The sequence below is a fragment of the Eptesicus fuscus genome, chromosome 8 (assembly GCF_027574615.1).
Source record: "Eptesicus fuscus isolate TK198812 chromosome 8, DD_ASM_mEF_20220401, whole genome shotgun sequence".
In the NCBI taxonomy this organism is placed as follows: Eukaryota; Metazoa; Chordata; class Mammalia; order Chiroptera; family Vespertilionidae; genus Eptesicus; species Eptesicus fuscus.
This window is the reverse complement of record NC_072480.1, coordinates 13,573,456-13,592,806: the sequence shown is the minus strand read 5'-3', so window position 1 is coordinate 13,592,806 and position 19,351 is coordinate 13,573,456. Positions and strand designations below refer to the sequence as shown.

General features: G+C 44.1%; 1 protein-coding gene across 2 annotated transcripts in view; it reads left to right on the top strand.

The window, feature by feature from the left end:
- The window catches only part of FAM124A (family with sequence similarity 124 member A), a 63,716-nt gene extending 47,314 nt beyond the window's left edge, over window positions 1–16,402 (top strand). Inside the window, exons 4-5 of one of the 2 annotated variants that reach the window (XM_054720217.1) lie at window positions 14,283–15,137; window positions 16,390–16,402. In XM_054720217.1, the coding sequence (XP_054576192.1) occupies window positions 14,283–15,089 (807 nt within the window). In that variant the 3' untranslated portion in view covers window positions 15,090–15,137; window positions 16,390–16,402. Of the gene's footprint in view, window positions 1–14,282; window positions 15,254–16,389 lie in introns of those variants that run through there. The other variant, XM_008152075.3, reaches the window with a different exon arrangement.
- The last annotated feature ends 2,949 nt before the right edge of the window (window positions 16,403–19,351 follow it).

The following is a 19,351-nucleotide window of genomic DNA, read 5'->3' as shown; positions in this document are numbered from 1 at the left end:
GAGTAGCCATAGTGAGTTCTTGACGTATTCCTGGCATGCTTCTTACTAACCCAAACTTTGAGGTGCTGTTCTAAATTCCATTTGCTAAGTAGAGGCATTGTTATGACAAAAACTAATCTCAACAGCCAGCATTTTTCTTCAGTGAGGAAGATATATGGAGAAGATTAGATGCATCTTTGCTGTTTAGAATCTACAATGACGATGACGTCCATGTGTTCTAAGGAGGGCTGGATGGAGACTTTGTTCAGCCTGGGTCTTTGTTCTGTGGGCCAGTTAGTTGATCTCTTCTGAGGTAGGCAGCCTTGTTTCTGGCATAAGCATTACAAATATATTCAATAGTTCTCTGTTTAAATGTGTTAGAAGATAATACTGTGAGAGGAAACTTATGTGAGCTATAGCAATGGTTAGAACTAATGAGAATTCAAATAAAAAGCAAGTTTTGTTATTAAAACAGATTTTCAGATAAGAACAAAGTAAAAAATTATTGGGAGAGGAACATGGCAATAGAAACTCATTCTTCAAATTTTCCATTATCCAGACAAAGGTCAATTGAAAGGAAACTTCAGTGTATTTTGGCCAAAATAATTGTATAAAACAAGGGCGGGAAAGTGAATGCTAATCTAATTAACACAGTGGGGAGTCGGAGAAAGAGAAAGAATATTCCTATGTGCTAGCTCTGCCTCTCCCATACTTTTCTCAGTGCAGATTTTACAATGCACAGTTTTCTGAGTCTCAGTTTTCACAGTTTTTTTCAGAATCACAGATACTTTGAGCTAGACTTGCAAGAGTTTTTACATCACAGAGAGTAAGAAAGAGGTTTTTTAAGGTTTTGAAGAGTATATAGTCATGAAAAGATATACTGACTGGTCATTCGTAATGTCACTTTTAGTAGCCATAAAAATATGTACACGCCCAGGCACAAGAGAAATAAAGCCTAGGCATATGAGGAAATCAGGAAGTTGGCCTAAAACAGCTGTTCCTGTTCTGCCTACCCATTGAAATCACCTGGGAAGCTTTTCAACTGATGCCTGGGACCCACCTGGAAATTGTTTCAATTGCTGTGGAGTGGGCTCTCTTTTAAAGCTTCCAGGTGATTCTTATGTGCAGCCAGGATTGCAAATTACTGGCCTACATAATACAGTAAGTTCTGCTCTCATTTCTGCTCCTCTTGGCGTGATTTCATGACAGCACCAGTCTTGAGGACTCCACCAGCATCTGTCCTGGCAAATACATGTATTCACTGGTCCTGAAGAGGGTGTGGGGGGCTGCAGTTGAGGGCAGCCAGGAGAGGACCGTGATGACTGGCGGTAATGTAACCTTTGCCAAGTCCACTGGAAGGTTTTGAAGATGTTTAGTAGACTGGACCCATTGGCATTGCCTCATATTAAGTGTGGTTCCTTTTCTGATATGGGAAGCTAGCTCAGCCTGGCAATAGCACTGCCTTTGTTTACTTTATAATATCATGTCATCTGCAAATAGTGATGGTTTCACTTCTTTCTTTCCCATTTGGATGCTTTTTATTTCTTTGTGTTGCTGAACTGCCCTGGCTAGGATTTCTAACACTATGCTGAATAAACATGGGTAAAGTGGGCATCCCTGTCTTGTTCCTGATCTTAGAGGGAAAGATTTCAGTATTTCACTATTGAGGATGATGTTAGCTGTGGGCTTGTCATTTATGTCCTTTATTATGTTGTGGTACATCCCCTTTATACTCTTCTTGTTGATTTGCACATGTTGAACCATCCATACATCCTGGGAATACATTTCACTTGATCAGGGCATATGGTCCTTTTAGTGTATTGCTGAATTCAGTTTTCTTGCAGTTGAGGAATTTTTCATCTATGTTTATCATGGGTAATTGGCCTGTAATTTTCTTTTTATCCAGTGCCTTTGTCTTTGGTTTTATATCAAGGTAATGGTGGCCTCATAAAATGAATTAGGAAGAGTTCCCTCCTCTTCTACTTTTAGCAGAGTTTAAGAAGGATTGGTATTAATTCTTCTTTAAGTGTTTGGTAGAAGTCACCAGTGAAAACATCTGATCCTAGACTTTAGTTTATTAGGAGGTTTTTTATTACTGTTTCAATCTCCTTACTACTAATTGGTCTATTCAGATTTTCTATTTCTTCATGGTTCTGTTGGTAGATTATATGGTTTTGTTTTTTTTTTTTTTCAGAATTTATCCATTTTTCTAGGTTGTTCAATTTCTTGGCCTATGATTGTTTTATAGTTGTCTCTAATGATCTTTTGTATTTCTGTGGTATCCATGTTAATGTTTCCTCTTTGAGTTCTCTTTTTTCTTGGTGAGTTTAGCTAAAGGTTTGTAAATTGTGTTTATCTTCAAAAAATCAGTTTTTAGTTTTATTGGTCTTTTCTATAGTCTTTTCTATCTAATTTATTTATTTGTGCTTTGATCCTTGTTATTTCTTTTTTCTGCTAATTTTGGTGTTAATTTGTTCTTATTTTTCAAAGTTCTTGAGATGTAAACTAAGGTTATTTACTGAGATCTTTCTTGTTTTGTAATGGTAGGTATTTATTGCTATGACCTTTCCTCTTAGAACTGCTTTTGCTGCATCTCATAAGCTTTGGTATGTTCTATTTACATTTGCATTTGTCTCAAGGTATTTTTTAAGTTTTGTCTTTGACCCATTGGTTTTTCAGTAGCGTGTTATTTACTCTCCATATGTTTGAATTTTTTAGTTTTTCTCTTGTATTTACTATTTAGTTTTATACCATTATTGTCAGAAAAGATGCTGGATATGATTTCAATCTTCTTATTTTGTCTTGTTTTGTGGCCTAACATATGATCCATATTGGAGAATGCTTCATGTGCACTTGAGATTGGATTTTCTACATATAACACCGTATCTTTGGCAAACTCGAGATAATTTTACTTCTTCCTTACTCCTATGGATGTCTCTAATTTCTTTTTCTTGCCTAATTTTTTTGGCTGGTACTCCAGGCACTACACTAAACAGAATTTATGAGAGGAACAGGAATTCTGTCTTGTTCCTGATTTTAGAGGAAAGGATTTTAACTTTTCACCATTCATTGTCATGTTAGCTGTGGGCTTGTCATATATGGCCTTTATTATGCTGAAGTACCTTACTTATATACTCAATTTTTTGATTGACTTACCCAGAAAAATGTATTTTGTCAAGTGCTTTTTCTAAGTATATTGAGATGATCATGTGATTTTTTTTCTTTCATTCTGTTAATGGGGGTGTATTACATTTATTGATTTGTGTATGCTGATCCATTCTTGCATCGCAGGGATAAATCTTACCTGATCATGATGAATCATCATTTTAATGCGCTGTTGAATTGGTTTGCCATATTTTTTTGAGAATTTTGGCATCTATATTCATCTATATTCATCAGTGATATTGGTCTATAATTTTCCCTCTGGTGGTGTCTTTAAATAGTTTTGGTATCAGGGCCATACTGGCCTCATAAAATGTGCTTGGGAGTATTCCCTCTTCAGTTTTTGGGAAGAGTTTGTAAAGGATTGGAGTTAATTCTTTAAATGTTTAGTAGAAGTTAACCATAAAACAATCTGATCCTCTGACTTTTGGAGGTAAAGGGGGGTTGATGAATGATTTAAATATCCTTACTCATTATTGGTCTGTTTTTGATTTTTTTTTTTTTTTCTTCATGATTTGATCTTGGTAGGTTATGCTTCTAAACATTTTCCATTTCTTCTATGTTTTCCACTTTATTGGCATATAATTGTTCATAATAGTCTCTCATATTTCTTTGTATTTCTGTGCTATCTGTTGTAATCTTTCATTTCTGATTTTATTTATTTGAGTTTTCACTCAGTTTATCTTTTCAAAGAACCAGCTCTTAGTTTTATTGATATTTTTTGTTTGTTTTTCTGGTCATTACTTCACTTATTTCTGCTCTGATCTTTGTTGTTGTCTTTCTTCTGCTAAATTTGGGCTTAGTTTTTTTTGTTTTTTCTGGTTCATTAAGGTATAAATTGAGGTTGTTTATTTGAAAAGTTTATCATTATAAACTTTTCTCTTAGAACTGCTTTCACTATATCCCATAGATTTTTATAGATTGTGCTTTCATTTTCATTTCTTACAAGATATTTTTATGTCCCTTTAGATTTCTACTTTGACCCATTAATTTTTCATGAGTATATTATTTAACCTTCAAATATTTGTGAATTTTCCAGCTTTCCTCCTGTTAATTTAAAAAGATACTTGTTATGATTTCAGTCTTCTTAAGTTTGCTAAGACATGTTTTGTGACCTATCATGTCACCTATCCTGGAGAATGTTTTGTGTGCATTTGAGAATAATGTGTATTCTGCTGCTATTGGATGGAATGTTCAGCATAAGTCTATTAAGTTTACTTGGTCTAAAGTGTCATTGAAACCTTTTTCCTTATTGATTTTCTTTCTGGATGATCATTGAAAGTAGCATATTGAAGTCCCCTACTATTATTTTATTACTGCCTATTGTCTTCAGATCTGTTAATAATTATTTAATATTTTAGGTTCTCCAATGTTGGGTACCTATATGTTTACAACTATATTCTCCTGATGGAGTGACCCCTTTATTATTATATAACTAGAGGCCCGGTGCACAAAATTCATGCTCGGGTGGGGTCCCCAGGCCTGACCAGCTATCAGGGCCGATCGGGGCCTTCCGGCTGCCGGCCAGGGCTTTCCTTCCTGCTTGCTGGCTGCCGGCTGCCTTCCTGCTGGCTGTCAGCTGGGGTCAGTCTTCCTTCCTGCCAGCTGCTGGCGGCCAGCTGGGGCCTGACGGATGGGAGGAGGGACCACGGGAGGTTGGCTGGCCACGGGGAGGGACCAGGGGAGGTTGGCCAGCCACAGGAGGTTGGCTGTAGGAGTGCACTGACCACCAGGGGGCAGCTCCCGCATTGAGCATCTGCCCCCCTGGTGGTCAGTGCGCATCATTGTGACCAGTTGTTCTGGTCACTTAGGCTTTTATATATATACTAGAGGCCCGGTGCATGGATTCGTGCACCTGTAGGGTCCCTCGGCCTGGCCTGTGGGGATTGGGCCGAAACTGGCTCTCTGACATCCCCCGAGGGGTCCCAGAATGCGAGAGTGCGCAGGCCAGGCCAAGGGACCCCACCAGTGCACTATCAAGGCTGTGGAGGGGCCGCAGGAGAACTGCAGAGCAAGTCCGACCCTTCTTACCCAGTCCCGACCAGCTGGACCCCAGCAGCAAGCTAACCTACCGGTCAGAGCATCTGCCCCCAGGTGGTCAGTGCACATCAGAGCAACCGGTTAAACGATTGAACACTTAGTATTTTAAGCTTTTATTATATAGGATAGACTAGAGGCCCAGTGTATGAAATTCATGCACGGGGAGGGGAGTGTCCCTCAGCCCGACCTACACCCTTTCCAATCTGGGAGCCCTCAGGGGATATCCAACTGCCCGTTTAGGCCTGTTTGCAATCCAGGACCTCTGGCTCCTAACCGCTCACCTGCCTGCCTGCCCTAGCCACTCTGCCTGCCTGCCTGATCCCCCTAACTACCCTGCCCTGCTGGCCTGATCCCCCTAACTGCCCTCCCCTGCTGGCCTTCTCCCCCTAACTGCCCTCTCCTGCCAGCTTGGTCACCCCTAACTGCCCTCCCCTGCTGGCCTGGTTGCCCCTATTAACTTTTTAAAAAAATCTTATCCCCTTCACACACAATTGTATTTGATTTCCTTATTGGCTTCTCCCTCTCACACAATTTTTCTCTTTCCTTATATAACACGTTTTTCTACTGACTCATCATTTATAGACTTTTCTTTCCTCCTTATTTCCTACTTCTGTTCCATCATCCTTCTTCCCATCTTTCTCCTCCCTCCCTCCCTCCCCACATTCCTTCTTTCCTTTATCTTTACTCCTGCCCTCTCTCCCCTTTTCCTTCCTTCCCACCTTAATTTTTTTCTTCACTTCCTCCCTCGGACCTGCTTTGCTCCCTCCCCCATTTCTTCCTTCTTCCCATTCTCCTTTTAAGCTCTACCGGCTCCCCTTTAAAACTTTTCTTCCTCCCTCTTTCTCTCTCATCCTACCTTTCCCATACATTCTTCTCTACTTACTTCCACTGTTTTAACCTTTTGCACTCAGATGTCGAGTGTGACTCGACACGGTTAGCATTAGAATAAAGGAATCGAAAAAAAAGCAAGTGAGTGCAAAGGGTTAATATCTATCTACCTGCCTAATTATTCACTATCATTTATCTATTTTCTTTTCTGACTCATACTTTTAAAATCTGTCCCCAGTACACAACTATACTTGATTTTCATTATGGCTCCTACAGTTTATTCATACATCCTCTTTCCTTCTTTAACTCTGTTCTCTACTGACTCCTTTATAAAGTTCTTCCCTCCCTTCTTTAAGCTTCCATTGGGGTGGGCGTTAACCCCCAGCCCAGGGCTCAGCTCCGGCCAGGTGTTTGCCACCCCCACTGCCCCAGCCTCTCCGCCACTGTCCTGCTCCCATTCCCTGCCCGGGACGCCCAGCCCAGCGTGGGTGGCCGAGGCCCACGCAGCTTGGGTGCTGCTACTGCTGCAAAGCAGGAGCGCCTCCACCCAAAAGGCCTCAGATCATCCTCCACTCTGTCCCGGACCTGTGGGCGCCTCCCAGCCCATGGCTGCCACTGCCCTCCTCCCCCGTCTGGGCGGGGCTCCCCGCTCTGTGCCGCCTGCACCCCGCCCCTCGCTGGGCACACCTGCTCCACCCCCCCATGGTCACCACCCCCTTCTGCGTGCGGTTTCCTTCCCCTCCTATTGTATCCTATCCTATCCCGGGCTTTGCAGCTGCCTGAGCAGAGGGCGCAGAAGCAGCATGATGATCCAGTCATGACCTGTGATGCTGTAATGGACAAACTTGCATATTCCTCTAGTGTTAGATTAGATGATCCTCTTTGTCTTGTATTATAGTTTTTTACTTAACATCGTTTTTGTCTGATGTAATTATAACTACCCATGCTCTCTTTGCTTTCCATTTGCTGTAAATATCTTTTACCATCCATTCACATTCAGCCTGTGAGTGTTCCTAATGATTAAGTTAACCTCTTGTAGGCAACATGTACTAGTAGATGGGTCATGTTTTATCCACTCAGCCAGTCTGTGTCTTTTAATTGGATAAATTAGCACATTTACATTTAAAGTAATTTTTAATCGCTGAGGACTTACTATCACCATTTTGTTAACTGCTTTCTGATTATTTTGTAATTCTTTAGTCTCTTCTTTTTTGCTATTTTTCTTTGTAACTAAAGATTTTTTTTTATAGTGGTTTGCTTTGATTTTTTTCTCTTTATCATTTGTGAACCTCTTCTGGGTTTTTGCTCTGTGCTTATCAACAGGCTTTTTATAATACACTAGAGGCCCAGTGCAAGATTGAATCATTCACGTGTAGGGTCCCTTACACGCTTTCGCTTTTCTCGGTGGAACTGGGTGCCTGTCCGCTGGTGCCGGAGCAGACAGGCACCCAGCTCCCCCACTTTTGATGGTCCGCGGCCGCTGAGGGGGGCTACCCCGCTGAGGGGGGCTACCCCAACGGCCACTGAGGGGGGCTGCCATGGACTTATAATTATAACAAAATGCATAAGAAAGTTCTACCTATTTCCTTGCCTGGCCCTATAATTTATGTAGATATGCAAAATTACATCTTTTTATATTATGTTCATTAACATAATATTATAGCTAGTTATTTCACCACATTCTTCTTTCTTGACCAATGTGCTGGATTTCAGTGATTTACACACCACCATTGGAATATTAAAGTATTTTAAATTTGACTATATATTTACCTTTACCAGTGTATTTTATATTTCAATAGATTTTCATGTTACTAATTAGCAACTGTTTTGTTTCAGCATAAAGAATTCCCTTTAGCATTTCTTACATGGCAGGTCTAGTGATGATAAATTTCCTCAGCTTTTGTTTGAGTAAATATCTCTCCTTTATTTCTGAATGACACTTGGTTGGGTAAGATATTTTTGGATGAGTTGGTGTTTTTCTTTGAGCACTTTGACTGTATCACCCCACTCTCCTGCCTGCCTGCAAGGTTTCTGCTGAGCAATCTGCTAAAAGCCTTACCAGGATTCCCTTGTATGTGATGATTCTTTCTGTCTTGCTGCTCTCAAGATTCTCTTTTTGTTTTTAATTTTTGAGAGAGTGGTTACATTGTGTCTTAGTGAAGATCTCTTTGGGTTGAAGTTCTTCGGGGATTTTTGAGCTTCCTATACTTGGAAGGCCATACTCTCTCCAGATTTGGGAAGTTTTCAGCCATTAGTTCTTTAAATTAGATTTCTGGCTCTTTCTCTCTCTTTCTTTTCTCCTTCTGAGACTCCCTAAATAAAGATATTGAGGTTTCTAAAACATGTTCCACTGTTCAGATAGGCTTTCCTCATTCTTTTTCATTCTAATTTCAAAACTGGTATTCTGACTTAAGTTGTTGCTAATTATTTGTCACCCAGTTCTAAGATTTATTCATTGAACTATGGCAAGGAATATTTGTCTTTTGAAATTCTTAAATTAGTGATATTTAATCAACTTCTGATGATCCTTGGTTAATATAAACAACAGTTCAGTCTACCCCTGTGTTTTGCAGTCAATGACAGGGTGTTTCATAAATTATACTGAAAATAGATATTCAGGGGGAAATGCAGAACTTATACATGGAAGTATAAATCTCACTGGTAAAGGTAAATATATAGCAAAATTCAGAGTAACATAATGTCATAAAGGTGATGAGTTAATCACTTATAAAGTTAGTATGGGAGCTAAAAATCAATGAGGAAAAATATCCTCAGATGAGGATTAACAAAAAATAATAAGTTTTTGTAAGTCTCATGGTCTCGCAAAGCAAACACCTATAGCATATACACAAAGAGAAGTAGAAAGGAATCTGAGCATACCACTTTCAGCCAAAGGTCATCTTCATCAATTCAACACCAGTGAGTCCCCAATTCTGGGTGTGGGGCAGGGGGAGACAGACTTTATTCAATGCAAACAGCTCAATTGTGTAACAGCACGGCTGTAGAACAGGTTGGCTTTAGAGCAGTTCAATTGTGATACCTTTGGCTTTGGAACAGCATGGCTGTGAGACAGCTCAGTAGTGATACAGGTCCATTGTGATATAGCACAGCTGGGGAAGGCATCCTGGGCAAGGTGGCCTGGTGTTACAGCTCCACTCAGGTCCAGAGAGACAGTTCCAGCTGCAGTGTTACAGCTCGGGTGATGGTGCAGCCGGGTGATGGTGCAGCCGGGGAAATGCGGGCTTTAAATGGAAACTGAACGTATGCTCCACCCAGACAGAGGGGAGGCTGGCTTGTATGGAGAAGAGTGCCTGCCCCCGGGCCCTGATTGGTCCACTCCCATGCAAATGAGGACTCCACATCCTCACAAAAGCGCTCCCCAAAAAGCAATGTCCTAATTGGTCAGTGAAGATTCAAATGAGGATATAGCTGCACAGTCCCAACGGGCTGGGGCAGGTTTTCAGTTCAGTGATTGATTCTTTATAAGGGTCCGCTCGAATGTCAGGAACACAGTGCAGGGAGACCGGCAGCACAGTGCAGTTTTCCCCTGAGGTGCAGAGAACGTGAAGTCCCCTGCTTACCAATAACTAATAGACTGTTTATAAATCTGAGCCAAATAGCCACCAGGAATCCTTCTTAACAGGCTTCCATGGGAGGAGGGCACAGGGCGTTGTTTCACTCTGGAAAGGTCCACTGGGGAAGAGTTTCCTGCAACATCCACCATGATTTTTTCTCAGTATCTAGTTAGTGTTCCTGTCAAGTCAGACAAGCAGACAAGAGAGGCTGGGAACAGCCACAGCCAGGGGTAGGACACAGAAAGAAACCCCATCCTTTGCATGTGCAAGTTTTCTTTCTGCCTCAGGGCAAAACTGGAGAATACTGCCAGATGCCTCCCACATCAGCCCACATCAGCCCTGGGCCCAGATTGGGATCTGGGGGTGTGGAGTCTCTTCAGCCACCCTCCTCCAACTCCCTGCCCCAGGCTCTTGCCGTTATCACCAGCCATCTCTGTGCCAGCTGGAATCCCTCCTGCCCAGCAGCTACCTCCATGGTGCACATGTTGAAAATACACCAGGTGCCACCTCTCCTCAAAGCAGCAGAATTTAGGGTTTATTTGGACTCCTGATTTGGTCAAAATGAGACAGAGCAGAGGCAGCTTTCTGTTAAACAAGCACAGTGATAAAAATCAGCAAAACCACCAACTACTCATCCTCAGCCAGTTGTTCCTGATTTAAAGTCACACCACTCTGTCCCTGGCAGTGGGAACACTCAGATGTCCCTTCGCAGTTCCTTGCATGGGAAGCTTGGCTTTTTGCTTCTCATGAAGCAGTTCCCACAGAGGTTCCTTTTTCAGGCAGATTGAGACTGCACAGCTGCTCACCGAGGGCATAAGACTCTGAAGTCACAGGCTGACATACTTAAAAAGTCAGAAAACGACTTTGGAGCACCCAGGCCCAGGAGGAAAATAAGATAAGACATTTAACTACCAAAGGTTGTCCCTCTGGAACATCCTTCTCTAAGAGCCGAATGTCATCTTTTCTCTTTTGTTTAGCCCACCTAATCCTTTCTCCTTCAGTCCACTGCCACAACTCTGGCCATGCCACCATCTTACTTTCAAACCTTTCCACGTTTTAACGTGCAGGTGCTTCTATTTGCATGGGATTCAGGGCCCCCCGTGACATGACTCCTCTCACTTCTCAGGGCTTTCCTCCTGGTTCATGCCTGCAGCCTCTGCTCAGGCTGCTTCTGTGCCTGACTGCCCTGCATGCTGTCCCCCCTGCCCTCCAGTGGCAAACGCCTCTCCAGTGCCGCGGCTTTATCCAAGCATGACTTTTCAGTGCAGACTTTTTCCACCTTTCCCCGTGCTGCCTCACTCCTCTATAAAACCAACCACTTCCTTCTTTGTGCCCCAGCATGCCTCATATACTGCCACTCACTTTATCATCATGGCTCACTTTACTACACTTCAACATTGTACTGTTCATTGTTGGGGGCTAAGACCATGTCTTATTCAAAATTATCTGTGCCTGGCCCTCTGGACCCTTTTCACATCAAAGAGCACATCGAAAATGATAATATTTATGAGGTTAACGAGGCTGCTAGTTTAAAAGATGAATATCTTGGCACACCTTTAATAACCCATTCAAAGCTTAAACACACCAACTGAGAAGTTCTGCGTACAAGACCGACAGTTAATGTTTGTTGAAAGAATGAGTCAATCAGTCTGTTTACAGGATTAAGAGATATCTGGAATTAGGCAAATAAAGATCTTAGAAATCAATGAAAGGAATGGTCATATAGAAGAGACATAATTAAGACTGAATATGGCCCAGCTGGCATGGCTCAGTGGTTGAGTCTTGACCTATGAACCAAGAGATCGTGGTTCGATTTCTGGTCAGGGCACCTGCCTGGCTTGTGGGCTTGGTCTCCAGTGGAGGGCATGCAGGAAGCAGCCAATCAGTCATTCTATCTCATCATTGATGTTTCTATTTATCCCTCCCTCTCCCTTCCTCTCTGAAATCAATAAAAACATATTTTTTTAAAAAAAGTTAAAGACTGAATATGATCCCAGCAGAAGGGAAGATATTTTATCTGTTCCTCTCCTAGAAATCTCGAATTTCCCATCAAGATAAGCTTCCCATTCATTCAATTTAATTTTAGAGCCAGCTTTTTCAAATTGAGCATACAGAATAATCAATTTGGAGGTGTCATAAGTTCCCCACTTTGCCCATTTCAAGCTGATAGCATTTTTAGTTAAATTTTCCCATTTCTATAGGTACTTGCAAGTTGAAATTCCATACAAACTACATGTATCCTGTGGGAGTATTAACAGGGGGCTGGGATTCTTGGCGTTTCGACCATAGAGGTACAATTTCTCATTTTATTTTAATCTTTCTTTGGATATCTGCAGATTCTGAGCAAGTTTTCTAGGGATGTTATGTAGTGGGTCAAAGTGTGCTGCTTATGGGTTGAGCTCCACAAGGCTCTCACCCCTCGAGTTATATTCAACCCTCTTGCGTGCCTCAGTTTCTCTCCCAGCTGTCCGAAACAATTGGGAGGGCACGGGAGCTGTCCAACTGGGCGTATGGGTGCTCCCCTGGATGAGCCTGTTGGTTTAATTACAATTGAGTTGGAAATTCCCTATGGGGCTCCTGCATGTCCTGAGGAATGTCCTCTGACACCACAAAGGTTCTTAGTAACCTAAGAACACCTGAGGTTTGGGCTGGAGGGAGGATGTGCCCCTTTATCTTCAGAGTCAGCTCTCATTTATACAGCGAAGGGTTTTTGCTCAGACCCTCAGAAAGCAATTCCAATTGAAAAGCCCAATCAAAACCTGCCACAGGTTTCAACTCCTATCCTTTAGTGCCACCTCTAGGAATTTCTAAGAGCAGCTCAAATAAAGTCAGACCCTCTACTAAAAGCACGGGAAGGTCCTGGATCCAAGAGACAACTCACCCGAGTTCACCCGATGCAGCTGGCAGCTGGCGGGGCTCAGCGGGCCCTTTCTGGATCCAAGCACGGGGTCTGGGTCTGCAGAACGGTCTTGGGTGAGCTTCTTTGGAATCCTGCCAACCATACCAAGTGATAATGTAAGAAACATTCAAACCTGTGAAGAATTTTTGTGAGTTTATTTTAGCCAAACTGTCAACAAATGCCAGGAAGCAGAATCTCAACGGATTGAGATAATGCTCTGGAGAAGGGCAGTTTTTGTACCTTGTACAAAATTACAACAAAGGAGGAGATGTAAGTGGGTTACATGAAATCCACTGGTGACAGATTAGGGAGGTGGGAGAAAGCAAAGTGGGGAAACCTCTGGGATTGGATTACTAGGTAAAAGTAAAATGATAGACACACACTCCTTTTACTTCAGTAGGTGCAGGATAGTTAACAGTCAACAATTAACTCAATAACAATGAGGGGATCTGTAGTCTCCACAGAGCAGTGCCTGTGCTTTGAGGGGTTCGGAAAAAGGGAAATTACTTTGACATTCCACAGATATGTTATTGTAGATGCAAAAAGACAACAGGCTCAGTTAGGGTAAAGATTGAACATGACTACCCACTGTAAACTGCCTTTAGTGTTTTTTTTAAAAAAAGGTTTAATTTCAGACCATCCTTGGTGCTTATTTTAGGTCTCTGAGTTTGTAAGGCTGCACGCAGGCCTCCCCTGAGCTTGTCAGCTTTAGTTTGTGGCCCCTTTTCATCCAAAGTGTATTACATTGAACTAAATTTCCCAAGTGGCTGTGGGAAAACCAGGTTCCTGCTGAACAGGGAGGCAGGGGTGTTTGATGTCTAGTGAGGGGCTAGTATGTTAGCCTGCTGGGTGCCAGGAAATATCCCTTTTAGTAAACTGCAGTCAGAACCCTTTTCTTATATCAGGGTTCATAAATCAGATCCTATACTAAATAGAACCAGATCCACTGTTCCTAAATCTACTATTAAATTGAAACTTGGCATTGTAAGGTTGCCCTGTAGGCTTGGGCTTTGAGCCAGACCAGAGGAAGAATCTGAGAGCAGCAGACCCAGGTGGCATGGAGGTCCCCAGATTTGTGCAACAGAAATGTGTTCCTGCTGAGCTGCAGGGAGGGTGGAAGAATAGGACAGGGGTGAGGCATTAAGGGTGCAGCTGCTTGTCTACACCCTATGGGGCATCCAAGGGATTAGTCAGTAGTCACAGCTCCCTTTCCTGTGCAGTCTCTGAAAGGCAAAATATACAGTAAGTGATTCCTAATAGCAGGTAAATAAATGCTAATCTCCTGATAGCCCCTTACTCACTGAAGGTTAACCACCCTGACATGGCCAGCCCTAGGGTGTGTCCTGTGATCACACGGGTACTGGAGTCAAATCCCATGTCCACCTGATCTGAGATTGTCTGTGCTTATCCCATCCTGGATGCTTCCACCCTCTCCGCAGTAACACTCCCAAGCAGCGCTGTGGTCAGCGGGAAGGGACCTTCAACCATCCTTTGTGCATTTAATGGGAATTCTCTCCTCTCAGCCGGGCCCTCACTTTGTGGCTAATCTGTTGAGCCCCTTACATGTGTACTTGCATGTTTCCCACTATTGTGACAAGGGGCTGTGTCTCCTCCGAGGTCCTGACTGGTACCACCCCAAGCCCTGCTACCTCTGTCTTTGCTTTAGAGTTTGGAGAATTAAATTGATTGCTACGACGTCGCTAGAAGTTTCCAATTATGAGGAAGTGTGTTTCAGGATGTTTTTAACAATGAATCCCCTTCCCAGGTGACTAGTGGGATATGCCCTCTTCCCCCTGCAGGCACAAAGGGTACACAGGAAGTTTCCTAAACCCAACAGAGCTCACCACTCCTCGGAGCAGAAACCGCCCTCCACGCCTTCCCCAAGCTGCACCGCACCGAGCTGCACTCCTGGCAGCGGCCAGCAACCCCGCCTGGACAGTCCACGCCTGGGGCCCAGCCAGGCGATCCTGCTAGCTGGGCACCAGCAGGGATTTGCCACACGCGCCAGCAGCACTACCAGCCGTCCCTGGTCTTTCCAAAGAAGCAAGTCCTTGTTTTGTTTGCCCACAGAAGACCCCGACCCAGCCTCCTCGGCTGTACCACAGTGTTTTTCAAACACAGGCGCCCCGGGGCGCCGGCCATCGGAGTGGAGACACGGCCACCTCCTCTCCATTGATGACTTAGAGGGGTCCCAGGAGACAGATGTGGACACAGGCCTGCGGCTGTCCTCCTCGGACCTGTCCGTGGTCTCTGCGTATTCTGCGCCCAGTAGATTCTTTAGCGCCTCGGAAGCACCCTTCCCCTCCGAAAGGTGTGGCAGCCACTGCTCCAAGCACAGAGGTTCCAGAGAAGGACCGCTACCCACTGGGAGTGGGGCGGCCATGGAGACCCCCTGGGCTTCCCTCCCGCTCTTCACTGAAGGGCCTTCCGGCTCCTTGGCAACAGCGGTTGCTGCTCCCCCAGCTTCTGGTGCCACCACCCTCACCAAGTCACCCTCCACGCTCCCTGGTGATGCTCCCTACACCGAGCCAACGGGCAGACACATCACACCATCCCCAGCATTGGCTGGACCCGGGGACAGTGACACGGAGGAATTTTATATCTGAACACCCTCTACTCTGTTTTTTTCAGACACACAAGCTCAGCTTCCCCAGGTCTGTCTGGAACCTAGTTATCTGTCCCAGCCCCCACTCGCCATGCCACCCATTCTAGGGACTAGGTGGGAAAATACTGGCATTTTTATGCCCATAACTTAAGTCGTAAAATATATATTTTTAATTACTCAGTTCCATTTGAGATATGGTTTAGTGCATTTACACACTTTAAATGCTTCATACAATTACAGTAGGTCCTCAGGTTACATCGGAGATCCGTTCCTACGGCACAAGGTAACGCGATTTTCACCGTAAGTCGGAACCCACCTACATAAGCACCTGCATCACTCACATGGAGCACATACACAGCAGTAATGAAGTGAAACAGTAAAAGAAATTTAAAAGAAAGATAACAATTCCTGACCTTTACTTGTGGTAAATAAATAATTAAAAAAAATAAAGCACATATGTACATACGTCGAAATGACGGAACTTTTTTTTTTTTAATTAATAAATGGGAGATGGTGACGTAACCATGAAACGACATACGTCAAGTCCAACATAACCCGAGGACTGTCTGTACTTGAAGTGAAACGAAAACCTAGTCAGCCAGAGCTGATTTGGCCATTTTTCATGCTGTGAAGAACGAACATTAAAGCCAAAATGTTAGCTGTAAGAAAGATACTAAGTGACTTGTGTGAGAAATTAGTGCACAATAACAATGTACAACCCTGGATTTCCCAGATAGATTTATGTTACCAGGGAGCAGGGACCCTAATAATTTCCAAGTAGTGCTTAGAATGAAAAAGTCAGCTTGATAAGACAGCTGTAAACATCAATCAGACTACAGTCATACCACACTTAAATGTCTTGCAACGCCCAAAAATCTGGATTTACACTAAAGTGGCTAATACGCTTTATAAGGACTTAGCATGAGTAGCAGACTCTTGGTGCATTTAAAATCTGATTTCAGTTCCAAAATCTAGATTTGTATTCACCTTTCGCCAGTACTAATACATTCACTGTAACAGGTGAGGGCTACAGAAGGCCACTCCCCACCTGGATTTATTTGGATCACTGAGGATGAATCGTTCATTGGAATTACAGAATAATAGGATGTTCACTGGGTAGGTAATCTTAGGATTTTTCAGTTTTAAAACCTGCAGTCTAAGGGCTTTCTGTGTATATATCTATATAAATGACAGGACCCACATTGTATACCACTTTCTCTAGCAAATATGCATTGTCACCTTGTCTTTTTCATTTTTAAATAACTTGTAACATTTTAACCAGCATTTCGGTTGCTCACTAGGAAGCCTCACGGCAGTGCTGGCCTTGCTGGAGTGCCAGGCGCCGTAACTGAAGCTGGAGCTCCCCCCGACCTTTGCCCTTCCGGACTGTTGTCTGCTCTGTCACGTGGGAACGGTATTTGAATCTCACCTCTCTCCCACTCCGATACGGGCTCCTTTACGGGGTCAACCTCAGCAATGCCACGTGCAGGCGCCGGGCAATGCCGAGCCGGCGCTGGTTGCTGTTTACCTTTGGGGAAGAAGAGCATGTATTTCCCTTGTTCATTTCTCAGTCTGGTGCTCCTTGCCTACATTAGCCCAGCCCACTCCCACCTCTCTGGAAGCGCCCACACCAGTCCAGACACAGCCTTGGGATCCTTCTCCACACAGCCTTCCAGGCAGCTGTGGCCAGTCATCAGACTTGCACTGAAGCCTCGATCTTTGCCATCCCTGTCGATGAAAGCCTTAGATCTTCCCTCAGACATCCTGGATATCCCAGGACTCCGATATATAACATTCTGCTCCAGATTAAGTAAATAAAAAGATGGTCTCTTATAATTCTAGGCCAGGAGTGAGCAAAGTTTTTCTGGAAAGGGCTAGATAATAAATATAGTAAGCTTTGCTAGCCAAATGCTCTCTATTATAACTACTCAACTCTGCCATTATAGCATGAAAGCAGCCAAAGGCAATATGTAAACGAGTGGGAGTGGCTGAGTTCCAATAAAACTTTATTTCCAAGAACAGGTGGAGGGTCAGATTTGGCTCAAGAGTTATAGTTTGCCAATCCTTGTGCTGGACTGAGGTTGCTTTAAGACCCCAGCCACAGTCAACAGCAAGAATCTAGGTCTGCAGTCTCCTGCTGCTGTGGTGCATGAGGCCAAGAAAGCGCTCCTCAGGCCGCGAGGATGGCTGCAGAGCCACAGGGCGCAGAGTCGTGAGGGGCTTCTTTCTGCAGAGATGATTCCTAGAAAGCCACTAGCTGTCCAGCTCCTGCCCAGAAGTGTGACTCACAATCAGTAGCTGATGATGAAGAGCAACAGGCTAACCTCAGGGAGGAGGAGAAAAATAACTGACAGGTGTTGACTCAGCCTACAAGGAACAGGGGGCCAGCTCAGGAGGAGCAAAAATCAATGAGGCCAACTGCCAAGTGCTGGCTCCTCCTGTCTGCACCCTGAATTGGTGCCCTTAGTTTAGTGTACTTGCATGCATCCCTAGAATTGCCTGAGAGCCCAACTCTGGTGCTCTCTGGTCCCACCCTTCTTCAGTGACCCACCCTCAGCACAGCCCACTCAACCAAACTGACCCCAAGGGATGTCAGCAGCACCGTTCAAGAGCAGGAAATGCAAGGTGCCCCCATAACAGAGAGAAGGAAGGGGACGCCCACCACAGACCACATTCAGGCCCTCCCTCCCGCTCCCCTCCCGTGCTGGGGTCAGAAACGGCAGTCACTGTGTGGAGAAGGAGACACAGACACTCTACTGACAGAGCCCTAGCTTCCATTTCTGGTCATACACTAACCTTTCCTCACCGGGGGGGTTCCTGACACCCACTGGTGGATCCGACTCTTGGATTATTATTGTTGTGATAGACGCTGGCATATTGTAGGTGCTCAATAAATTTGTTCAATTTCATAACGTTGAGGTTGCCTCATAAATGATTTCTCTTCTGAATTAAGTTCTGTGATACAGGAAATCTAGATCTGATTCCTAATTTTTGGTCATTTAATGGAACCCAGTTTCTTCTTGTTGGCCTTGCACTTTCCCCAGCTTGCCCCGGAGGGCAGTGTTAGTAAGTGCCCTTGTCTGGTTCACAGCCCATCCCTTATTTGCCTCTTTTCCTAATAAGATTCCCCAAAAGTACTGCTCACAGTCCCACTATGGCCTACCCTAAACACCACCTAGTACCTGCATTAAAGATCAAACGTCTCTCAGGGCAGTCCCTGACTGAACTCATCTTGGGTCCCTCCCGTTGGGTCACCATGCAGGTGGGTGGGGAGCCACCGAAGAGGCTTTTGTGCTGGTGGGAGGGATGCTGCTTGAGCTGAGGGACCCAACAGCAGAGGAACAACCACATGGGAGTCTGTTGTGCTATCCAGTGCATTCCAGGTGAGAACAAACGTTTACCTTCAGCAGGAAGACATTTGAGTTCACAGCTGATGTCTTCGGCTCCAAGGAAATCGGAAGAAATGTAGGTATCTTCTTATCCCCCTACCGGGCTTTCTGTAGATGAACGAATTCTCCAATCCATCAGGTAAGAGGTGCCTGAGTAGACTCAGAATTCCTGGAAGAGACTCTTAAAGGCAAATTAACTGGAGAGTTTCTCCCTCCCAAACAGAGCAGTATCAGTGACCAGTTCTGGCCAGTGATCCCAGGACTGAATTTCAGGAGAGCAGTGGGGATAGCTGAATAGTCACCTTCCATCGCTCTGCCCAAGGTCACTTTGCTCCCTGTCCCTGATTTGGACACAAATGCCTCCTTCTGACTAGTAGGGTTCCACTGCTCTTCAATCCTCTGGAAATACAATTGATGAGGTACTGCAGAGGCTTGAGAAAATAACAAGAGAAATCAACAGGAATAAACATGGATTCTCAAAGGAAATACCTTTTGTCACAATTATAACAAATCAATTCATGAGGGGTCAAGAACCAGAGTTTAAAGATTTTCATATAATTACATTCTTCCAACTTCTACTGAAGGCTTTTATCTCATCTTGGGCACAGAGGCCTAAATACAAATGACTTTAAATGAATAATTTATCGGAGTGAATAATGGAGGCAAAAATGGATGGTAATGTCAGCACAGCTGGGTCTTTTTATCCGTCAGTTTCTATTTTAAAAGGGTGCTAATTGTTGTCCAGTTATGTGGCCACTATTACGAACAATATATTCATTTCAGACAGAAGTCACCAGAACATTTGGTGAAGCTGAAAAGGCCCCTTCCCCTCCCCTTCCCCTCTGACACCCTCCCTAAACTCTCCGTTTGAGAT